Source organism: Chelonoidis abingdonii, chromosome 7, assembly GCF_003597395.2.
Source record: "Chelonoidis abingdonii isolate Lonesome George chromosome 7, CheloAbing_2.0, whole genome shotgun sequence".
In the NCBI taxonomy this organism is placed as follows: domain Eukaryota; kingdom Metazoa; phylum Chordata; order Testudines; family Testudinidae; genus Chelonoidis; species Chelonoidis abingdonii.
This window is the reverse complement of record NC_133775.1, coordinates 57613256-57632177: the sequence shown is the minus strand read 5'-3', so window position 1 is coordinate 57632177 and position 18922 is coordinate 57613256. Positions and strand designations below refer to the sequence as shown.

The 18922-nt window shown below is 39.4% G+C and overlaps 1 protein-coding gene across 1 annotated transcript in view; it reads left to right on the top strand.

Annotated features, from left to right (window-relative positions):
• XPR1 (xenotropic and polytropic retrovirus receptor 1) overlaps positions 1-18922 on the top strand; it is a 253284-nt gene that overhangs the window by 9510 nt on the left and 224852 nt on the right. Inside the window, exon 2 of the mRNA XM_032796188.2 lies at positions 3675-3726. Coding sequence (XP_032652079.1) covers positions 3675-3726 — 52 coding nt within the window. The remainder of the gene's footprint in view (positions 1-3674; positions 3727-18922) is intronic.

Genomic DNA, 18922 nt, shown 5'->3' with positions numbered 1-18922 from the left:
TCTCCAAAACTCCTGATTGCCTGTGCACTGCTGTATTTCTCTCCCAGCAGATATCAGGGATATTGAAGTCTCCCATGAGAACCGGGCTTGTCTACAGACTTCTGCTATTGTCTGTAAAGCTCATCCACCTCTTCTTCTGGTCTGGTGGTCTTGCAGAGACACCCACCATAACTCCCCTTGTGACATGCCCCTCTAAATTAACCCAAAGACTTTCACTGGCTCATTTCCAGTTTCGTAGTGGAGCCTGACATTCCTACAGCTCGTTTCATACAGCGCTACTCCTCCCCCTCTTCGCCCCTGCCTATCCTTCCTGAACAGCTTATACCCATCCATGGCAGTGCTCCAGGTATGCGAGCTATCCCACCATGTCTCAGTTATGCCAATAACATCGTAATTCCCTGTCTGTGCCAGTACTACTAATTCTTCCTTCTTGTTTCCCAGGCTCCTCGCATTTGTATACATGACTCCCTTTATTCTATTTCTAACAAATCCACTTGAAGTCCAACACTGTGGTTTAATCAACAAGTTTGAGTGACGTGAGTTTCTTCCCCTCCAGGGTTACTTTTGATCTATCAGTGTTTCTCAGCCTGCGGGCCACTTGTGTCCCAGTCAGCACACAGCGGCAGACCATGTGACATCCTCAGGGCCATACAGGTAGTAAATATGTTGTGTAGCTGTGGCTCACAGAACACACCGAGCTGCATATGTGGTCCATACTGGTAAATAGGTTGAGAACCACTGATTTATGTGAAACAGTACCCTGTAGACCAGGGGTTCCCAAACTGGGGGTCGGCATCCCTCAGGGGGTCGCGCAGTTATTACATGGGGGGTTGCGAGCAGTCAGCCTCCACTCCAAACCCAGCTTTGCCTCCTGCATTTATAATGGTGTTAAATATATAAACAAGTATTTTTAATTTATAATGGGAGGGGGGGTCGCACTCAGAGGCTTACTGTGTGTAAGGGGTCACCAGTACAGTAGTTTGAGAACCACTGCTGTAGAGAGAGCCATGCAGAGTAGCACTGCATCTGAATAAAGTGAATAAGATTTCACCTTAAAGTGACTGTAATAAGAAGTCCTCTTTTAGAGGTTAGTAGTTTTTGGTAGTCACCATCCTTTCCTATCCAACTTAGTTTAAATTCTTATCCTGGTGGATCTGGCCAACATGGGACCTCAATTTGATATGCTTAAGAAGAAGAAAAGTAGAGACGAATAGATTTCAGAGGGTTTGTGTCTCTTATTGCGTGAGCTTAAATTGGTAAGGAATTGTCTCAAGCTAAATCGTAATAAGGCACTCAGATTTGAATGTACACAAAACAGGCTTGCACTGGTTTAACTTCATGAACTTCTAAACTGTTTGAATTTTATTGCTACAAGTCTCTTGTGTAGACAAGGCCTAAGAGAAAAAATACAGTAGGGGCTCCTTTTGTTAATCTGTAATGCTGACACCCCTACACCCCAACCTGGATTATCAGCGAAGACTTAATACTGCTGTTGCAAGGTTTATTTTGTGTATATTTGTTTCATTACTCATAATCTGCATTGAGTCTCCCATTCATTGTGAATTAATGAGTTTTCGGTATTAGTTGGCTTTGGACTGAAGTATGAGAAGTTTTAAATTATGACTTGGCATGCATCTTCTTAAAAGCTGGTCCTCATATTTTAGATAATAAACCTCCCTCCTCTGAAAATAATATCTATTTAAATACTTACACAGCCCCCATTATGTTGATACCAGTGTATCATGTTTCAGAATGGTGGAGAATTTCCTTTCCCTTGACTGTTTATATGCTTCTGAGTAGATTTGGGAAGCAGCGTCCTTCTTATAGAAGGAGATTTCAACTAGCCTTTTTTCTTGTACTTTATATTTCTCATGGGCTGTATGAATGGTTTAGTACATGGAAAAAGTTATAGCTAGGCAAAGATTAATAGGAGGAAAAACAAACACTTTTGCCACTTGATAGACTGTGGAACCCAGGTCATATGCAACTAACTAGCAAGTCATGTGGAGAAGCAGATTGAAATGTCACGTATTGACTGGGAATGTTTTAAAAAAAAAAGAACAGTGGAGGGGGAAGGTTGACTGACATGGAGAAGATGAGTAAACAATGTCTTAAGTAGGAAAACACAATTATGCAAGTGACCCATGCTAAGACCTCTGTGTGGATTCAGGAATCAAACCGCTGGGAGATGGCTAAAACTGTCTATTTAACTTGCCATTTGTGGTATCCTGAAATAAAGATGTCCTTTAGACCTTGTATTTACTTTGCAAGATTATGACCACCATGTTACCACAGTTCTGATTTTCTTTCTATTTACTCAGTTTGCTTTTTTTCTTTGAGCACTATTTACTATCTCTTATCTGCAGTGCCTTGATCTTGGAGAATTGGAGTGGGGCTCAAGGATTGAGGCTCAAGTATCTTGTTGGTTGCAGAAAATAGGTTTGTAGAACATGTTCTCAGGATGGATTAGGATAACAGCCAAAAAGGACAGGCTGGACACTTCGTATATCCTAAAATGGAACCAGACAATGCAACTCTCGTTAAAACGTGATGGTTTAGATGTTATGTTCACAAATCTGAACATTCAGTTATGGTTTGCACAGCAACTGTATCTCTACCACTTACACATTCGTCATGCACTCTATATAGTGGGTATTCTTTGCCTTAACATATGCAGTGGGGCTGTTTCTTCCTTGCTGTTTCTGGCTTCAGCATGAGAAGTCTAGGCTTCACCATTATGTCTTTCAGCAACAGGCCACAATTCATTCTGTTTCTTACTTTCTTATATGGACTTGTGTAGTAACCAGGAGTGTAGATTATACAACCCACTCTTGAATTGTTGGTATTGTTTCAGTAACTAGCTGAAAATCGTCTTATAAAAAGGATTGCAACTGACACACTGACTGTGGGCTTGGAACACATGAGTTTTTTGGGATGATTGAATACCACTCTTGAACCCAGGTTGTGCATGTAGCAGTTGAATGGATTGCCCAAAGTATATCTTTAACTGTGTTACCTCTGCCAGTTTGATTTGTGAAACTGCTTCCTGTACTAGAAAACTAGTGTACTGGATTTCCTGAGCTATTTGATCCCTTGAGTTCTGGAGCGTGAGACGCCATGGTTCTGGATTTCTGGTTAACGAGCCTTATCTGGATTAATGTTTTCCTCTTTTAGTCTGTATTTCAAAAGAAGACTAAAAGGGAAATGTGCTGATTTCTTTTGTCATGTGGTCTTCACTTTTTAAAGAAAAGTATATGTTTTTCAGTACTTCACAAGATTGATAAGCAGTTCCTGAGGCTCTTTCTTCCTTTGACATGACAGAGTCCAGTTATGTCACACCGAAGCTCTGGTATTGTCAGGTTTCTCTCTAGGAAAATCCTATCCTACCTAATAGGAAATATTTTTCCAAAAGAGCATATTTACACATACTGTCAGGGTAGTCTTTTAGACAGCAAGGCAACTGGTTTTAGACAAAACTGTCAGTAAACAAGTAGTTTGTGTGTTTCCTTTGTTGTCAGGAATAAGTATAATTGCAGTGACTTCACATTCCATAGTTTTATATATCAGTCTTGAGGAATTAAAAAGACTTTAATTGCTACTCATTTTCAAACAGGCTTATCAGAGTGACTTAAGCTTTTTGTGCTGACTGGTTGAATTTTTTCTGTTTGCTGCAGGCTTTCAAGGAGATGCTGTATGCAGCTCAGGACCAGGCCCCTTCTATAGAAGGTAAGCAAGCCATGACCCTGAATCATACTTGCATTACTGGATACTGAGTTCCAAACACAGCTTCCCCTTGCCTATCTGCTGAAACTGACAGGCTTAATAGACCAAAGGGGAAGCAAGATCTTGGCTACAGAAAATTCTGCTTTTCCAGATCTCTAAAGCCTTTTGTATTAAATCATTGGAACTGTAAAAGAATATTTCTGTAGTCTGAGGCTTGTAACAAGACTGTTACAAGCCTCAGCCTATTTTCTTTTTGTGTATATGGACACTCAGTCATTCAGTGGTGGAAGTGATTCCTTCATGAGTTGAGAATAGTACTCTGTTCTGGTATGACAATTCCGATCCTCAAAAGTGGCTAATATGAAGTGCTGGACAGGAATGTATAAAATAGCCATAATGCATCTAATTTCTGCAGTGTTGCACTTTGGGATAATTATTTCCTTATCCTAACTATTGGTTAGTTTATGCCATGAAGCATAAGTGAGAACCTCTTAACATTTATCCTGTGTTCAACTGGGATGCCATTCTTATTTTTATAAATGTAGAATTATTTTTCTTACAAAGTCATTTGCATCTGTTCACTGGCATTAAGTTCCCTTGATACTGTAATGTAAAAAATTCTGTCAGCTATAAACTTGTTACATTATATGAGCAGGCTTTTTTAATCGAGTGCTTACCCATAAAACTAACTTTCTTGATAAAACTCATTACATTTATCTTTCATCTCCTTTCTAAGAGAACTACAGAATAATCCTCATCTTTAAATTGCTCACTCCAGCCTCTACTTTTGTTACCCTCCTCATAAATTTTTGCCTTTTTTTGCAGTTAGGTGACTAAAACTGAATGCAATATCGAAGGTGAGAATGTATCATTAACATAGAAGTGCCACTATAGTTAATCTCTATTTTAATACAGTTTGTGACTTTATTTACCTTTTTAGGTATATATAAACCAGGAAACACCTGCTAACATGGTCATCTGGTTAATCTTGGTCATGTTTGACACCATTACAGAAAACATTTCCATCCCATCTATGCTGTCAGTTAAACTGTTACCATTACCACTTGAAAGAAGGTGGGGCATTGCTAACAACTGGTTGGTCAATTTCCTAGAGTATACTGGAACTTTAGTCACAGCTAAAATTAATTTTTCTCTTCTCTTCTCTTCTCTTCTCTTCTCTTCTCTTCTCTTCTCTTCTCTTCTTTTCTAGAAGACTAAGTATGAGATAAAAATCAGTTAATCTTTGCAGAAGGTCTTTGAATTTTCTGTTTTTCCTATAATCAGAGTTCCCAGGTATCTTTTATCATTCCACAGTACTAATTTACTTATTCACCTGTTGTGGAAAAGGCAACAATGAAAAATATAAGTGTCAAATGTATTTTTTTCATTTTTTCTCTCTCCACCAGTCCACTACATTCCTGCCCATTAGCTCCTTGTATTTCCTTCGTCTTTTCCAGGTAGTACACTAAATGGCTGTGTTACGGGTTTAGTGTACTACGGGTTTAGTGTAAGTGATGGGGAATTTTAGTCATTTGATTCCTGCAAGTTAAACTAAACTTCCAAGATGTTAATGTACCTGTTCTTTGATTGGTGAGAATAATATTTAAAAGAAGAACATTACTACAGTGTGTAGTGGGGACAAGTCTTTATTACACTTCTCAAAGGAATAATCAAAGCCGATAGAAACCTCTTTGGAGTCTCCTGATTAGAGGGAAGTATCTTTGGAACACTGCCCGGACAGGTATAATTCTTAGACTTACCTTGGCACCTGACTACTTATTTGACCCGGTCTACTAATTTTGTTAAAACAAGCATACTTTTTCTGTAAAGTGCCAGACCCTGGGACTGGATAGCCACAGCAAGGTGGCTACAGTCTAACCACCAGGTGGAATATATGGATTATTCTGGAAACTCTGTAAATGATTTTACAAAGACATTGAAATTTCGACTCTGTGTCCTATTTTTTTTTCCTAGTGTGCAAAACTGTTTAAAAATGGTCGAAAACACTTTATAGACTCTCTCTAATCTAGAAAACTGATTTGATGCTAGTTTGGAACAGTGTTGCTTAGTCCACACTGACTATGCACATTACCTTTAATCTGTGTTTTTAAAGATGATTTCCTGACACTGGTGGAAGTCCAGTGTAAGTGGAATGTGTGGGGACTGGCTGGCTCGTGGGGTTACCTATGACATATTATTGCCTTCCGTCTCTAATCAGTGGCTCACATCTATTCCATGTCCATACAAGCTATCTGATGGCTGTTCAGTGGCCTGTATTTCTGGTCAGGAAATGTCACCTAGTTTTTGAGACATAGTTCAAGCATATTGATGAGACAGTGTGAGAGAACTTACATTGCTGCTGGCTGTACTATGTCCCTTTTCTGTGCATAAAGAAGGCTTTAGTTTGCATGGCTGTTAATCCAGCATCTTTCACCAGCTTTTAAATTTATGACAAATTTTGCTTTTTTTAAAAAAATTATGAACTGAGACAAGCAAGGGTTTTCCAAGTAAAGGCTGAAACTCCATCCTTAACTCACTCCATTCTGTCTTGGTATTATGTTGTTCTTCAAATGGTAGATGACTTTCCACGTTGGTTGTGATACCGAATGAGAGCATAGACTCTCACTTCCTTGTTTTTATTGTTCCTTAATCAGGAGCGGCGCCAGGGTTTTTGGTGCCTTATGTGGGGGTCCTTCCGTGCACCTGGTCGTTGGCAGCAATTCTGCGGCGGGGGAGTCCTTCCGCGCTCCTGGTCTTTGGGGCACTTTGGCGGTGGGTCCCGGAGTGAGTGAAGGACCCGCTGCAAAATTGCTGCCAAAGACCCGGAGCGCTGAAGGACCCTCTGCCACCGAATTGCTGCCTAGGGTGGCAAAATGCCACACACACCCCCAAATCCTAGCGCCCTAGGTCGCCTAAATGGAAGCGCCAGCCCTGTCCTTAACAGTTTAAAATATGATTTAAAAAATAACAAGGTAAGGGGTGTGGAAAAGATGTCACGGGAAGTTAGCTCTAATGTGATAATTAAATTTTGGGAGCTGTAACTTTTTTCTCTTGACACTTTTAGCATAGTATCTAGATGTACTGTCTTTGTGCACATTGTATATATTTATTTAAATCACTAATAGAAAAGGAACAGTGTGTGGGTATGAGAGTAGATTGTCAGATGGTATAATATTTGTATTGTCCCTCTAGTTATGATATGGGAGAGCTTTAACTTGTGTTTTAGTCTCCTGTGATGTCCTCTAAAGAGCTTGTCAGAGTCCTTCAATAAAAAGGGGTAAGTGACATCCTGGTATTCATAGATTCATAGACTCTAGGACTGGAAGGGATCTCGAGAGGTCATCGAGTCCAGTCCCCTGCCCTCATGGCAGGACCATGCTGGAGAGTTTTTTAAAAATAAAACTGAACCTAATCTTGTATGGCATAAAATATGTTTCTTAGCCATCTATTTTAACTCACTTTTGCTAAAACTATCTCGAGTTAGATAATAGCAACAACAAATGCCTGCATGTGACCATTTAAGTTAGTGGTTCCACTCTTTGTTGTTGTTAAGGTAGTCCTTGTGGTGGATTGGTGGGAATATATTCCCCTCTGCCCAAGTATCAGCATGGTTGTCACCATATGACCATTCTTTTGCTCAGTTCTCTCTCCCTTTTCTATATATTCCTTTTCCTTTATCTTCTCCTCCCCTCCTTGTTGCTCTCACTTGCTATTCATTATTTTGCTTCCATGCTTCTGTTGACTTCCCTCTCACCAATTTGCTGCTTGAGATGTGGAGGTGGGCGTGCGTGGTCTCATGGACTTCATGTGCTTTTGTGGCTGAGCTGAGTACTACAGGAGGAGAGAAACAGGCTGGGGAGTTACTGCATGAACCAGCATTCATATACATGTCTGCTGCTTCTTTGGCCAGCTGGATTAGGAGCTGCTGAGACAACAGGGAAGGAAGGCAGGTGACAGTCAAGGAAATGCAGCTTTTGGAGTATGTTTTTAGTAGTGACAGGAGATTTAAGATCAGATATCTCTCTCTGTTCTCTTATCCTCTTCCCTTATGCCCTCCTGCCATAGCAGTGCTCGAGGTTAAGCGCTGACTTAATTACTAACATTATCTAGTACAGTGGTTCTCAAACTTTTGTACTGGTGACCCCTGTCAAACAGCAAGCCTCTGAGTGTGACCCCTGCCCCCTTATAAATTAAAAACATTTTAAAAAAAATATATGTAACATCATTATAAATGCTGGATGCAAAGCGGGGTCTGGGGTGGAGGCTGACAGTTTGTGACTCCCCCATGTAATAACCTCATGGCCCTCAGTCTGAGAATGCCGGATCTAATATGTCAGTCTGACATGTTTGGCTAGAGGTCAGGTATTTTAACAAACATTGAAAATGTTAGGTTAAATTCTGGAGCTGGGCAAAAAAGCTCTTCAAAGGGATGCACATCCCATTGGGATCCAGGAAGTGAGCAGGTGGAAGCCCACCCACTGCTAAAGAACCTCTCCCCAGCCTAGGGGGAGGATCCACACGTCCAGGTTTCCAAGTAATTTCGGGGGACAACTAAAAATATAACAGGAACAGAAGTGAGGTCAGAGGGCTAAACGAAGGGAACTGGACAGTGGGACCGGGGGAAGGGAGGATGCACATACACCCTTCAAAAGCATTATTATCTGCCTATACTCTGGTTACAAGAGCTCTACACAGCCTGCCCATAGATGCTATTGCTGGACCAGGGGGATGGACTGTGGTTTACATGCACAATATATCCAGAACACCTTTCCAGTTACTATCATGGATGGTACTGCAACCACCCTGGATTTTTAAGAGCCAGAGTAACAGTAGTCTGTGACCAACTTCTTCCAGTAGTGGCTGTTTGATGTTGGTTTTCTGACAGTGCCTATATATGAGAGATGCTACACTTGCCAGAATTGCACATACTTTCCTTTTCACTATTATTCAAACCGTTGTCCAGGATGAACAGTCTACTGAAGGCCTTGTCTAAATGCAGATTGTACTGGTTTAATCAAAACCATTTTTCTAATTTATTTAGTTAAACTGGTGCAGACCTCTGCGTGGACACATCTAATTAGCTTTGATTTGACTTAATATGGAGTGCTAGTTTACTGGTCAAGGCTTTGTCATATCACTTGAGCTAGGAGAAGATTGAGTCTGTTTGCTTCCTTAGAGCCTAGGAAATTTTCCTCTTAACTTCCAAATTTCTCCTGCTCTGTTATAAGTGCAGTGAAGTATTAGCAGACTCTTTCTTAAACTGCTACAGGCTGCTATATATATCATTTGGCAAAGGATTGTATGGTGTGATAAGTGCTTTGGGAGGGATAGCTCAGTGGTTTGAGCATTGGCCTGCAAACCCAGGGTTGTGAGTTCGGTCCTTGAGGGGGGCCATTTAGGGATCTGGGGCAAAAATCTGTCTGGGGATTGGTCCTGCTTTGAGCAGGGGTTTGACTAGATGACTTTCTGAGGTCCCTTCCAACCCTAATGTTCTATGAACCTCCAAAACACTCCCAGTAAATAATAGGGGGAATGAATGAAAAGTTTCAGAGATTTGCGTAGGCTAAGCACAAATAACAAGTTAAAAAAAATCTAATATAAACTGTTTGCACAATTCAGACATGGACAAACAATGTTAACTTCTAAATGGCGCTTAAAGAATTTAAACGACTTGTAATCTTACTAGTTTAAAAAAAGTTAAAAAATGGTGGTGGGGAAAAGCCTGAGATCTGAGGAGTGATGGGCAGAGCCCAGGTCAAAGATTTTCTACTCTGCTACCTTACTCAAGTGTATAATGATGCTAACTGGCTTTGTGCTCAGCTGACTTTTGCGTGTGTAAATCTGCATTTCCATTTTAAAGCTATAAACACTATGACAATTTGATTTTAAGTAACAAAGCAGGGATGTGGGTGACCAGAATAATATATTGCAAAAATGTGTAAAAACAAACCTCCCCTTACCACTACCACATACCTCTGGGGAAAATTGATACAACTTCCTGTAAATTTTAAGTTATTGCCACAATATTCTCCCATCCTTGCTGATGTCTTTATAATTCCTTGATTCTACCTGTATTGAATATTGCATTCTGCTTATTTTGAATGGAGGCAATGAGGATGGAAGAGGCGAGGTCATTCTGTGCTTGAACACCCATGCCTTTTGCAGCAGAGTACCAGTATTATGCATTTCTGTATCCTGAATTCTGCATGAATTACACCAGGTGGCCTGGACACACTCTTCCAGAAGAGTTGCTCACATATACGTAGTTTAAATAAACTTGTTCAAAGATCCCATTTCTTCCTGTGTCTCATTACTTTTTGTTCCTATAGTTTCCTTTAGACTTGCATCAGTTCCCTGCATGTTCTTAATAGCTTTCTTTGTGGACTTCCCCTTTATCAAAGTAACGCTATTTATATACCTTCCTCTTATCCAAGCAACTTCTGAGTAGTAGCCATGTTTGACCATTCTCAAACCACATTTTCACATACAGGACATAAGCCAGTAAAAGCAGACAAATGATATGTAATTGACTCCCAATCCTAAATGTTATGCAAAGGAAATTGCTTGAACTACCAGGGGATTCTTTGGCATACATGTTTGCCTTATTAGTAGAAATTAGCATGTAGTATATTTACAATGAATGGTTCAGACTGGATGAATTGATGCTGTTGTAAAATTGTTCCTTCCTCTGCTTTTCACAGCTCTCAGCATTGTAAGATTGCATAGTTTCTGGTGGGAAAACCTGTACATGAGTATAACAAGTCAGTGGAAATTGGCACCATGGCTTTGCTGTGAGAGGAGGCACTCAGGAAGCAGCCCCTGGTGGTTTGTGGTGAAAGTCCGGTATGATGCCTTGCTTTTTTCCAGAGGCAAAAAGCACACTATGACAAAGGCATGAAATACTGGCCTCATGTAGGGCAAGTAGTGCTCTGCCTTTTTCCTGTTGTCTCCTGTCAGCTTTGTCCCCTCAGCAAGACAGGTTACTGGACTGTTGTGGCTTGGACTCCTACTGATTATTCCACTTGGTTAGCAGATGTGTCGGCATCTCCCTGCGCTCCTTAGAATGCAACTCTTCTCAGCAGTAGTGAAGATGAAAGCGTGCCTGTAAATTATTCATTCTGATTATCTGCTTGAATGGACAGAGTCCACTCTAAATATTTTTCCCCAGGATCTTTGTTATTCTAAGGGATTTTGAAACTTAACGTGTTTCTAAAATTATTTTACATTTGTTGAAATGAGCTGTTCTTTCCACTTAGTCCATAAACTTATATCTCAGTAGGACATAATTTCATTCCTTTTGCCTTTCTGTGAACAAGGATCGCTACCCATAAGAAGGTTAAATCATGTACAGGGTTTAGAAAATATTCTATTTTTGCTATGGGGATGGTGAGTAGTAATACTTCAAAGCTTTTTATATACATATATATTTTACTTATCATCCATTAGTTTTAACTTATTACAGCGAAATGGGGCTGGAGGTAGAAAGAAGCAAATATGACAGGGTTTCTCTATAGTATCTTTTTAAAATTTACATATTTGCTTTTTATATGAAAAGTGACAGGAGTGGGGCTCAAACCATGTGAGAATACCAGTTCTTGAGGGCATGTCGGTCTGATTACGGACAGTCATTCTTATGTGAGAAGGGTTTATTTTCATTTGAAATATACTGTTGAATAATTTTAGGTTAACATCATCAAACCCCTTTGTAAACTGACTTGGATTTATTCCTGCAATTAAAATAAATGAAGACCTTATAGTATTCCTTAGTGTACTCCACTGTGGTGATAAAAATATTCAGTGCTGAATGTGATAGGACATGGAGCAAATCTGATTCCCTTACCATATCCCAGACAAATGGTTAAGAGGCTGCAGAAGTAGTAATTACAGTACCTAAACCCAGGGCTTCTCGTGAAGGATGGGTCCTGGGTGTAGTCTTTGTGACAGTTTGCTGGTGAACAGGGTGTGATTTCTTAGAAGGCACTGAGGAGTTGGAAAGGTATGAAAGTTCAAAAGACCAAGGGAGTGTGTGTGTGTCGCGTGTGGGGGTGCAGAGGATAAGGATTTGTCAGCAGTAAGAAGGAAAAGCTATAATTTACACCTTTAATTTAATGACAGAAATCATCCAGGTGGTTGACAAAACAATTTTGTAGGCATGCACTCTAGTAAGGCTTGGATATTGCTGACTATTGAGACTTAAGTATGCAAAGTGGTACAGGCACAAAGCTTTGTCTGAGATTGGGGGGGTCAGGTTATTGCTTCGGTATGATTCATTTGCATCCGTTTCCTTTTTCAGCTCTCTGGTGTTAATAAATAAGAGCTGTATTTAGTACAATAGGTGGTAGTGAAAGTTGGACATAATAGGCTGGCGTGTCCCATTTGAAATGGCAACTGAGAAACTGTCCTCTGGGAGCAGTAGGACTGGTGAGCTGCTTATCAATCTGGTTGCAGAAGCGGTATGGATTATTCATTAATGGTGCTGGATCATACATCAGATACAGTAAACTGTGCTCTGTTTTTTCCTTCTTTTACCTTGTGTTTTAAAAACAACAGAAAACAATACAAAAACAGCAAGGTGCTTCCTTTTCTCTGGTCAAGGAAATTAGTGAACATTTATATTTTAATAGATGTATGTCAAATTTCATATTAGTGACCAGCATTCAGAATATTAATTTCCCAGTGTAGCTCATTTCACAAAGGTGGATAGTTGGTGGTAGTGTTTTGATGAAGGAATGGCTATCTAACAGTATCAATTGTGAAAAAAATAAAGCACTTAGAGTTGCAGCTATAAAGAAACAATACATGAACATTCACAAAAGCAGGCTGGTTTTTGTACCATTTGCAATAAAAATTGCATACAGTCACCTTTACCATGAGGTAGCCTCTGGGTTTCCAGTAATTCTTTATATAAAATGTGATACTTGAACTATTATTATGCAGTTAAGACTTAAGAGGAGATCAACTGTTCTCAGTGAATAATGCAATATGAATTAAACTTGATGGGTTTCTTTTGGTTTCAAAATGCATGTGGTGGGCAGGGAAGGAGCAGAATCATTGAAATGTTGTATTTTGTCAGATAAGAATTGCTTGTAAGATGCCTTGGAAAAATGGCCAACTCACTTCACTAACACCCCATGGAATCCTGATGTGTCTGCATAATACAGTAGAGGAACAAAGGATTTCCGCTATGATTATACCTCTGAGGCAGCCCTTTTCAGTTTCGTTACATTAATCTGCTTAAAGGTCACACCATGCGCTGGTTATAACAAAAAGATTGTATGAGAGCATGACAATGACTTTTTTTAAGATTAAATATTTTTAAAGCAAACAAGGGCAATGTGCAGAGTAAAAGTCAAATCAGTTCCGATCCTATTCCCTGTCTCATATATGCTTAAGGATGAGGGATAAAAAGGAGGAAATAGTGAATTTAGAAAGGAATATTTATAGTTTAGTTGACATAGTTAATTCATGTTGAAAACTAATCATAGACTTTTGGAGTTAGAAGAGACCTCAGGAAGTCATCCCCTTGCTTAAAGCAGGACCAATCCCCAGACTGATTTTTTTGCCCCAATCCCTAAATGGCCCTCTCAAGGATTGAACTTGTAACCCTAGGTTTAGCAGGCTAAAGCTCAAATCACTGAGCTATCCCTCCCCCAGACTGCCTTTTTTATTTAGAATGCAGAGACTGAATAGAGTCAAAATTTGACTTTTTACTTGAGGTGAATAAGAATTATTTTTAAATTAGGAATTTTATTTACATGTTGTAAGTTCTTTAACTTCTTCCCATTTTACAATTTTAAATTTCTACAGTGGCTGTTTTGTACTTTGCTTAATTTTGCACATGCCTAACTTTAAGCACCTTAGTAGTGTCATTGAAATTCTTTGGACTCTTCATATAGGTAGAGTTACACATCTGTTTAAATGTTTTGCAGAATCAGGGCTTTCGCTTAAAATATTTTGCTTTTTTGCCTATAACAGTTTTGTAAAAGTCAAATAAGAAATCCTACCAGTAATAGCATTTTTTAAAAGCATTTATAATCTTAGTTTAGTTTAATCTAAAATTGCAGTAGCATAGATCATATTAGTTTTACAAAGCCTCAGTATGACTTCCATCAATGATTCTTTATTTAAAAAATCCAGTGATTTAATAATTTAAATTACCTTAATTTAAATTGTTCCACTATTACTGTTGGACATGGTAGCCACTTTTATTATCTGGGTTAATATCTAATATGCTGTAAAATCACAGACATTGGAGTAATGGTATTTTGTTATCAGATTTACAAATGCAGCTGTAAAGATCTTTAATCTTAAAGAAATTTCATTGTAATATAATGGATGCTGTAATCATTACATCCAGTTTCAAAGAAATAATGTAAAAGCTAGTGACTTGTCAGTCAGGAAAATGTTCCAAAATCTATATCTGTAGCCAAAATCCATAGGGTAGGCAGCTATGTCAGAATGTATGAATTCACTTTGAGTGCAAAGCAGCTTCTGTATTATGGTGTACAATAACATGGCTGGCAAAGTGGTACTTAAATACTGCACTGTGACGGGTCATTAGACTTATTTAGAGAATCCTGTGAGCAGCAGCCATCCATTCAAGAATTGCGGGGGCAGGAAGTTGTATCAGTAGTATTGGGGCCCAGTGATATCACTTGTTTAGTTTCTCATTTTCTCTTTTGTGAAGAGGGTGAGGCATATTTTATCACCAAGGAAACTGAATGTCAATCTGTGGTTTCTGATGAGAAATTGACTAGCTATGTGACTTTAACAAGAGATGCAATCAGTGGATCAGGAAAAAGAAAATTGCATTTGTATTGGTGTATTATGGCATGCAACTGATTTTTCATGCATTTTATAACCCCAGGCATATAGATTTTTATTAGGGGCTGAATTTTCTGCATTCTATACTGTAGCACTGTAAATCCTAAGTAGCTAAATTTGATTTTAGGAATATGCTGTTAAAGCAATTCTAAGAGTAATTCAGAACATATTTTGTAAGTGCTTCCAACCTGTTTGTGGGGCAGGGTGGATTTGAAGCAGGAAAGAGGCTCAATGGGGATGAGATGGTTGACCTTGAATCCATCCTGTCCCATAATTGCAAACTTGCTCTGATGGCTGTAGCCAAAGCTCAAGACAGCTTGAAAGATCACTCCCTATGCCACTTCACACATCCCTAAGGCAGCTGTCTAAAACAGCCATCTTATCTGTAGCCTAGCAGTCCGGGCTTCTCTCCTCTGCTGAAGTGGAGTGGATCCATGCCAGCTAGATTGTCCAACTGCCAATCCATTGCTATGGGGCTTTAAAGAAAGATGGGTATCATTGCCATAAAACTTGGAGTCTTCTGTTGCTTTGTTAGGATAATCCTAGCAGGTTGCTCAGTGCGCAGACACACAAGAACCATTTGTATAGATATGAATGAAAATGCTTCCGTAATTTTTGTTCAGTGTTGTATGAGGACAAACCGTAGTTAGTGGGGCCCTTTTGTGTGATCATAGACCTGTAAACTCAGGTTTGGATTTAAAGTAATGCTAATTCTCTGACGAGTGGTGGTGTCTCCTTTCTATGTCTGTGATGCAGTGAGGTGGGGTAGCAGGTAAGTGTTGACTGATGTTCTTTTGTGTAATTTGATTTTTGGAATTCCACTAATGTTTTAGTACCTCTAAAATTACTTTTCATCTTTCATGTTCAGAACTGGAAGTTGAGGAATTGAATTGATTAAATAAATGTGGGGCCTGATCTTGCATTCTTTGTACACCTAAAACTCCCATTGAAATCAACAGGAATTTTAGGTGCCCGAGGAACACAGTCGGAGCCACAGTTCAGCTATTCTGTTGGCATTTGTTGCACTTTAATTGTTCTTCAGAATGAGGGCAAGTCAGGATTTGGGTCTGCTTTACCTTGACCAAGAGCAGCTACAGGAAAAAAAACATTTCTGGAAGTTAGTCTAATACTTTGAAAGGACACTACACAATTAAGCCTAAGAATGCGTTCTTAGGGATAATTAAAAACTATTAAAAGTTTGTGTGGTTGTGACTGGATGCCTGAATGGGCCACCCTGAGAATCCTTGCAGTTTGCCCTGCGTAAGTAATAGGGCAGGCAATCCCCAAAGGGGATAATAGGTTCACGAAATCAGTAACAGAATAGCTTCTGTAATACCACAGTGGTTATCAAAAGTCAAATAGTTCCCTTTAAGCATTCCAGCTCTTGGCTGTCTAAATGGGGACCAAGTCAAATATAGTGAGTGGTTGCTGAAAGCCGGATTCCCCACTTTAGGTCCACCAGTCCCAAAGGACCGGACACTTATCCTCAGGTTAATGTGAGTCTCAGATCTTCCCCAATAATTATGCAGATGCCAATCCTTTAGTGACTAAAGGTTTAATAATAAAAAGAAAAAAGAAGAGTGTTACATTGGTCAAGGGATCAATATACATACATATATATGAAAAGTCTTTATTAGTTTCATAGCAGAGCTGATGAGGCTGCTGATTTGTAAACAAACTTTCTCGAATCAATTTAAAAGGTTATAGTCCAATAAGCAATCCAGTTTGTTCTCCTCTTCCATGAGAATTCCAGGTTAAATCCAGAGTAACCCTGGAGATCTCAGTCTTGTGCTTTATACCCTGTCAAAGTTTAAGCAGACCTGAGATGGCAGGATCAGGCCCAGGGCTTTTTCTTTATAGTCTTGTTGCAAGCTGATAAGCCTCTTGACTGTACTTGTCACATCAGGACCTTTCCCGGATAAAGAATAGGCAGTGTATATTGTTGTTTTGACGCTAATCTTCTATTTCCTATGCATACACAGGTAAACTAGCTTCATCCATTTACATAAGTCAGTTAGCCATTCAAATTATCAAGGCAGTTCACCGTAGCATAGAAATTAAGATGAAGACAGTAAATATTATTAGTTCCTGTAGTATCTTACATCTTTGATTTTTGAGACAATAAGCATAAGTGATGCATTATAAGACAGGAACAGGATTTTAGCATCTACCCGCTAATTAGATCACATTGTTAAACTTGTTACAAGATACAAGTAAACACAGACAAATACACTTAGCATCTGCTCTTGATTTCTATTACTACAAATACATGTTTAATGATTGCTGGTCTAGGACATTTTTTTGAAACTCACATACAAATAGATTATCTTGATTACATTTCAGTATCTCTTGATAAGTTGTTATGGGTCACATAAAATTTGACCTGTCTATCAGTGTCACAGTGGTCCTCGGTGGTATTTAGATTGTTGTGGACCCAAACAGTGTTTATAGTTTATACTCTGTGTGCATGTGGATGGTCTTCTAGAGTTGCTGTATGAGATTGTTTGGGTGCAAAAAATCCTTGAGTATTCCTTTTAACAAGGAGATTCTTTTACTGATACCATAGTTAGTTGTAAACCAACGTGAGTTTGTTCAGTTGTGGATCTGGAAATTTCGTGCTTCAAAAGGTTAATTTAATTGTTACAAATACAGGTCTAGAACTAATTGCCTCTTTTGGAGTCCTGTATACAGCACTGAAGGATTAACCATATGCTTTAGGGAAATGAGGGAGAGGTATGTTATCCCAGCCTCTGGAACCTCATATGTAGGCTATTAAAGGCAGGATACCAGATTTTGATGGACCACTGGTCTGATCTGGTGTGGCAAAGGCAAATTATGCTGGCTGTGGGACAATCACTGTCACTGTTGAGTACCACTGACTTTGCATGTGGTGTTTATCAGGCATGAACACTAGATATGCATCAGCCATAGGGAGAGTTTGCCACTGTTCCAAAACCATTTTGCTCTGCAAGTGCCCTTTATGATATCACCTCGGGAAGCCTAAAATCAGAGTGGGATAATTAAGAGAAAAGGTGAACAGGTTCATGTCTGCATGCAAATAATTGTTTGCTAAGAGCTGGAATTATTGCTGAGCCCCACAGTCTCGAATGGATCCGACTACTGAATGGAACTTACTTGACTGGTTTCGATTTCTAGCTCATGTTTCTGAATTCATGTGAACACTGGTGTTCTTTCCCAGCTGGTGTCTTTGGCTCTGTGCTCTTAAGATATACCTGTCACTTTTTAAAATGGAAGATTTGGTTGCTACTGCAGATGGTAAATGAGTCTTTGGGGGTAGATTTTCAAAGTCATTTTTGGTGCCTAACTCCCAAGGAAAGCCATTTAAACCTTTGAAAATATCCCGCTTTCATTTTTGTAACTCAAACCTAGCCCAGTTAAAAGTGGTCCATAACAATTTCCCTTCCACCTGTGAATTCCTATAGCCCTCAGCCAACTACCAATTTAATTCTTGCTTTTGTGCTTAGTTGCTTGAACCTAGGGTAGTGTGCATATATCTCAGTGAAGTGTTCTACTCTGAGCAGTTGGGTATCTTTTGTCTGGCTAGCTCAAATGAAACTAAGCATCAGAAGATGTGTGATCTCTGTTCAAGCTTGCCAGAGCACAGATTTCACTAATGAATTAGTCAGACAGGGAATTATTTCACTGGGGCCACAAATGTTGAGATGGTATAACCCAGCAGTCAGTCAGGAGTTGCTGATGCAGGAAACTTTGCCAGCTGAGTTTTTCCTTATTTGTTAGAACTTGACTGTTAAGTTCTTCATTTTGGTGCTTCAGTGGTTGATATAAAATCTTTTGAGTGCTTGAAAGTTGTGGCCTTTTTAGCTAGCTTTTGCTAATAGCACAAATAGGTTTAAATTCAAGAAGCCTATAGTGTTTAACTGCCATGGAAGGCTATAGGTCTCATTTAGGATAAACCTAGTCAAGGTGTACCAAATGGGTTGGCTTTTCCACTCAAATTTCAAGATTGATTGAGCTATCTGTCAAGGCATAGGATAAGAGATGCAATAGCTTTATCACCCTTTAATTCTTGGCCACAATTTTCCTCGTCAAATCTTTCCTTTTCTCTACTGTTGTCATGGTATCTTTCCCCAATCTGAACCTTCGAGTCCAAAAAAAAAAGGGGTACCAGCATGAATTCCTCTAAGCTTAATTACCAGCTTAGATCTGATACACTGCCACCAGTCAGGATTTGGAGTGCCTGATAAACTCTGGTCTCCCCAAAACCTTCCCTGGGGACCCCAAGACCCAAATTCCTTGAGTCTCACAACAAAGGGGAATAAACCATTTCCCTTCCCCGTCCTTTCTTCCTCCCAGATCTTTCCCGCCCTGGGTACACCAGGAGATCACCGTGATT